This window comes from Lathyrus oleraceus, chromosome 6, assembly GCF_024323335.1.
Source record: "Lathyrus oleraceus cultivar Zhongwan6 chromosome 6, CAAS_Psat_ZW6_1.0, whole genome shotgun sequence".
NCBI lineage: Eukaryota > Viridiplantae > Streptophyta > Magnoliopsida > Fabales > Fabaceae > Lathyrus > Lathyrus oleraceus.
The window spans coordinates 283,961,918-283,966,700 of record NC_066584.1 but is presented as its reverse complement, the minus strand read 5'-3'; the positions used below and the strand labels follow the sequence as shown (position 1 = coordinate 283,966,700).

The 4,783-nt window shown below is 35.8% G+C and overlaps 1 protein-coding gene across 1 annotated transcript; it reads right to left on the bottom strand.

The window, feature by feature from the left end:
- Positions 1 to 960: 960 nt before the first annotated feature.
- Positions 961 to 4,561, bottom strand: LOC127097082 (ethylene receptor 2). Its single transcript, XM_051035593.1, has 3 exons — positions 4,484 to 4,561; positions 2,011 to 3,797; positions 961 to 1,639 (listed from the first exon to the last, which is right to left on the bottom strand). The coding sequence occupies exons 2-3, from the start codon at positions 3,748 to 3,750 to the stop codon at positions 1,106 to 1,108; spliced, it is 2,274 nt and encodes a 757-aa protein (XP_050891550.1). The 5' UTR covers positions 3,751 to 3,797; positions 4,484 to 4,561; the 3' UTR covers positions 961 to 1,105.
- Positions 4,562 to 4,783: the final 222 nt, after the last annotated feature.

The following is a 4,783-nucleotide window of genomic DNA, read 5'->3' as shown; positions in this document are numbered from 1 at the left end:
TAGTTATTTATTGAAGATTGATCGCATGTGCTTTTTAAAAGATCAATCATATTCAAGAAGAACATCCTATATGGCTTTGAAGGTGAACTTCGTGCTTCCATATAAGAGGCAACATCTTTTGTGAGGTCCTCGATCTCGAGAAAATATCTAGTCATTAGAAGAATTTTGTTTTAGATTGTATTTTATATACTCTATTCATGTGCTTTAAATCTAAATTAGACGAATTGAGTTTGAGTTGTAATAGAGTTTATCTTTCATCTTTGTAATTGAATAAACTCTTAGGAGTGTGCTCGAGTGAAAGTGAGAGACGTCTCAGATTCACATGAACTTTTGATCGAATATTCACGAGTAATATTAGGAAAGTGGCCTTGAACGAAATGAGTTCAGATAAGACCAATTGTACCTTTGAATATTAGGAGTGAAGTTCTTTCTATATGGAGTCTTGAATAGAAATTCACGAATAGTATTAGGAAAACAAACATTGAATATAAAGGGTTCAATTAAGATCGATTTATGCTTCAGACTATTAAGAATAAATTTCATTTAATTGGGTTAACGTCCTCCATACATAAGTAATTGTGCACCCAACTAGATTATCAATTCCTATGTTATTTATTTTTGCCTTGATTTTATCTGCTACGTAATTATCTTGTCATTCACGTTGTGTGAGATACTGTGTTTAACATCTTTCATTCCGAAGAACAGAATTTCAAAAAAGAATAAAAAAGAAGTTTTTAAATTCAAAGTAAAGTTAGCCTACTTCAGGGCACATTGTGTGTTTGAATTTGAAGATGTTCGGAAACTTTCTGCTGAGTTGTGTGAACGCATTCATCCGCAAGTAATGAATCATTTTATTTAAGTTTGAATGTTTTAGGATGTCATAAGTACTTTACTCTGCAAGCAATTCATCATACATACGAGAAAAACATTTGCTTTGATGGAGTTCTTCTTATTTCTGTCAGTTTAAATAATTGGCTGTGACGATATTTTCTGATTAAGGGATGTGAATGAAAGTTGCACATACCAAAACTCAAATATTTCTATCATATGCTACTTTCATAAAAAATGTGACTGAAAATTAATAACTTGAAAATAATCTTTGGATCTAGTTTCCCTTCAGGATTCTTTGAAGTTCGTCCGAGAAAGCTTTCAACAGAATCGGCTTTCTGATAACTCCATTAAATCCAATATGCATGCATTTTTCCCGCAAAGCTTGTTCAAAGCTTGCTGCCAAAGCAACCACGATAGGCCTGTTGCGGCTTTTAAGCTTCCGGATCCTCAAAGTAACTTCAAATCCGTCTATATCCGGCAAGTGAAGATCCAAAAGAATGAGTTCAAAGGGAGATCCACCAGCAGGTCCGAAAAGACTGAGGCATTCGAATCCGGAAGAAACTGATGTCACAACACAGCCTAGTTTTTGAAGAAACTTCTGTGTTACGGCTCTATTAACATTGTCGGTGTCAGCCAACAAAACTTGCAGACCTCTGAACAAAGAATTCGAACTCGATGACTCTGAACTCTCCCCTGGTTCGGGGATGGTTACGGCGATTGATCGACGTAGCTGAAACCGAAGGGAGAGGGTCATGACTTGAGGAAAGCCTCTAGCGTTTGGTACCGACCGTATGCTCCCTTTCATTGACTGTCACAAACAAAAGTACAAAATATCAATTACAGAAAACAAAAACAGTTTCAACTACAAATATAGTATACCAATTAATCATTGAAATTTCATGGATCTTAAAACAAATTTATCTATGAATAATCAAATATGCCAACAAACCTATGGATATAATGTATCTAGAATTCTAGATTATAGACAATCATAATAATAACTCTAATTCATTAGTTAAATGTATTTAACCGAATGTTCGCATCGCCTGCTAATGAAGGTAAGAAAAAAAACAGAACTACGTAAATTAAATCGCAAGTTCTTTGCGGAAAACATTTCAATTTTATAAGACAGAATTTGAAAATTTTGAAATGAACTAATGAATTATGAACCACACTTACCTGAATTATATTCTTGCAAATGCTGAAGCTCAACTTTTCCTCGAACGCGTGATCACTCGTATGCATCCTACCTGAAAACCGCCCTGAGGTCTCCGATTCAGAATCGTTGCTACTGATCCCTATCTCAAATCTAACATGTACATTACCGCTAGACGAGCTTGGTCTCCAAGTTGCATATCCCTGATCGGTCCTTCCTCGGCTTCCCAATTCTGCAAAAACTCGAAACACAAGAATACCTCCACCGTGGTTACCATCTATTAGGCTCCTAACCATATGCAAAATCACTTGAAAAACCCTCTTCTCGTCGCCGATAACATAGTTAGGCAAAGACTTATCAACCTCAACCTTAAATCCAAAACCCTTACATAAACTCATACACCTGGCAATGCAAGCTGCTTCTTTTAACATGTTATGCAGCCCAAAGCATTTCATCTCCAAAGAAAATCTTCCACTTCCACCCTCCCTATCCGAATTATCCATAGCATCGTTCATCAAGTTCGACACAACGCTGCTTGTCCTTACCATTGAGTCCACAAGAACTTTCTGTTCATTTTTCAAATTCTCATCTTGCAGCATTGAAAGCAAACCCATCACTGAATGCATTGGCCTTCCCATTCCATTACTCATAACTTTCTGAAAAGCCGCTCTAGCCTCGCTCGCCATCATAGTCTTCCTTTTCTCTTGTTGCAATGCTCGATTTTGCTCCTGCAATTTCTCCCTCATGAGCTGCGATTCCTCGAGAACTGCAGCATGAGAAACAGCCACAGTTACCTGATCAGCAACAACTTTAATAATCTCCATCTCTTGATTGCTCCAAGACCTATCCTCGGCACTAGGAAGTACCAAAACGAGTATCGCGTAACAAGTTTCTGTTACTTCCGACGCTCCTTCTTTGAAATTGCTAACACGAAGCATTGGCATTCGGATTGCAGCAACCGGTCCTACATCAACAGAAACCCCACTACTCGCAGACGCAAGCGGTGAATCAGAATCAATAATGTTAACAACATTATCTCCCTTAACTCTCACAACATCCGGATCAGTAATCGGTATGGAAGAATTAACATTCCTCCCATTCAACTCATGAGTGAGATTCATTTCAGTTTTATCAACATTAGGCATCCACACAGCACAATTCTGCAACCCTAAAGTTTTCGACAGTTCAACCAAAGTAGTATACAAAATCTTATGTCTATCGAGGGATTTTCGAATCTCTTGAGTAAGCATTCTTACATGCATTCCAGCTTCGTTCTGTTTCGTGATCATACCAACCTCGATTCCAAGCTCCCTCGTCTTACGTCTGAGCAAAAACTCTCGAACCTTCACTTTAAGAAGCAAAGGGATCAAAGTAATCAATGTTATGGCAGTTGCAAATGAAACGATTGCAGTGAGGACTTTGAAGACAGTTAGTGTGACCATGGTTTGAAAAGTGTGGGGTCCATAAGTCCAAATGTTCAACAAATGTGTCATTCCACAAAGGACTATGAATGCAAGGAACTGAAAAAGGACCCATTTGAATGGAATGTTTGAGCAAGTTATGAAATAAAGAAGCTCAATAGGGATGGAGAAATACGCAACAGCGATTAAGAAGTCGCCGATTTTCTGGCACTCGAGAATGTTGTCAATAGTCCACCAGCTTGTGTCATCATCACAGTTGCATTTTGGAAATCCATTAGCAGTTGCAGATACACACAATAGAAGCAGGAATATCAAAATTCCAGATGATGTTGATTTATGCATTGTTCCAATTGGTTCTTCAACAATTTTCCAACTTCAATATTTTGTTTCTGTCATTATCAAAACAGTTCCAAACTCAGTAAGATTCAAATCATAGAAAACACAAATATTTGAGATCCCAAAACAGATAAATAATTAATAAAAAATAGACTATAATCCCACTAGATTCTCTACCAATAAACAAACTTATAAATAAAAAAATTAAATCGGCAGAAACAAACACTCCACAAAATTTTATTATGAATAAATAAAAGCAAACGAAACCCAGATTCTAATCACATATAATCCATCTTAATATTCTTAAACATACTATTGAGCTCTTATAAAACACAGAGATTAGAAACACTACACTGATACTAACACGTCATCATCGCCAATAACAATTTAAAAAAATAAATACTAAAAGTAATAACAAATTTCAATGTCAGTTTTGGACACCGACTAACACACATTTTTTTCATAGATGTCCGGTGCCAGATGAATTAAGATACAAAAACTTAGTTAAATAGACATTATTCCTAGCCATATAAGAACCAAAAGAAAGAGTCATCCACCAGCCATTACTTTATAGATTAAACAAGTGAAACCATACCCACCATCATCAAGAATACAAAGAAACACACTTTTATCATGTAACAAATCCCAACATCTTTTATTTCTCTATCTATCATTCCATTGGTCTATATATATATTTATATATAAAGAGAGAGAAAGAGAGAGAGGGAGGGGGAAGTACCTGGTGCAATGTAAACCTGTGAAGCAGAAGGTGCAGTTTTCAACGCTTTGTGCAAAAAAATAATCTACACAAAAATATCAAAACATTAGAGATACACAGAAACATAATGTAATAAATGATTTTTTTTGTTAGTTATAATATATTTTTCAGTGTAGCTATGAACATATGAATATGTTGCAAAACAAGACATTATACAAAAGTACGCTAATGTGTTTATGGCATATCATAGTTTTGATAATGACAATACAAATCATGAAAGTAACTATAATTTAGAAGTATGGTTACGAAGAATGTGTTTGT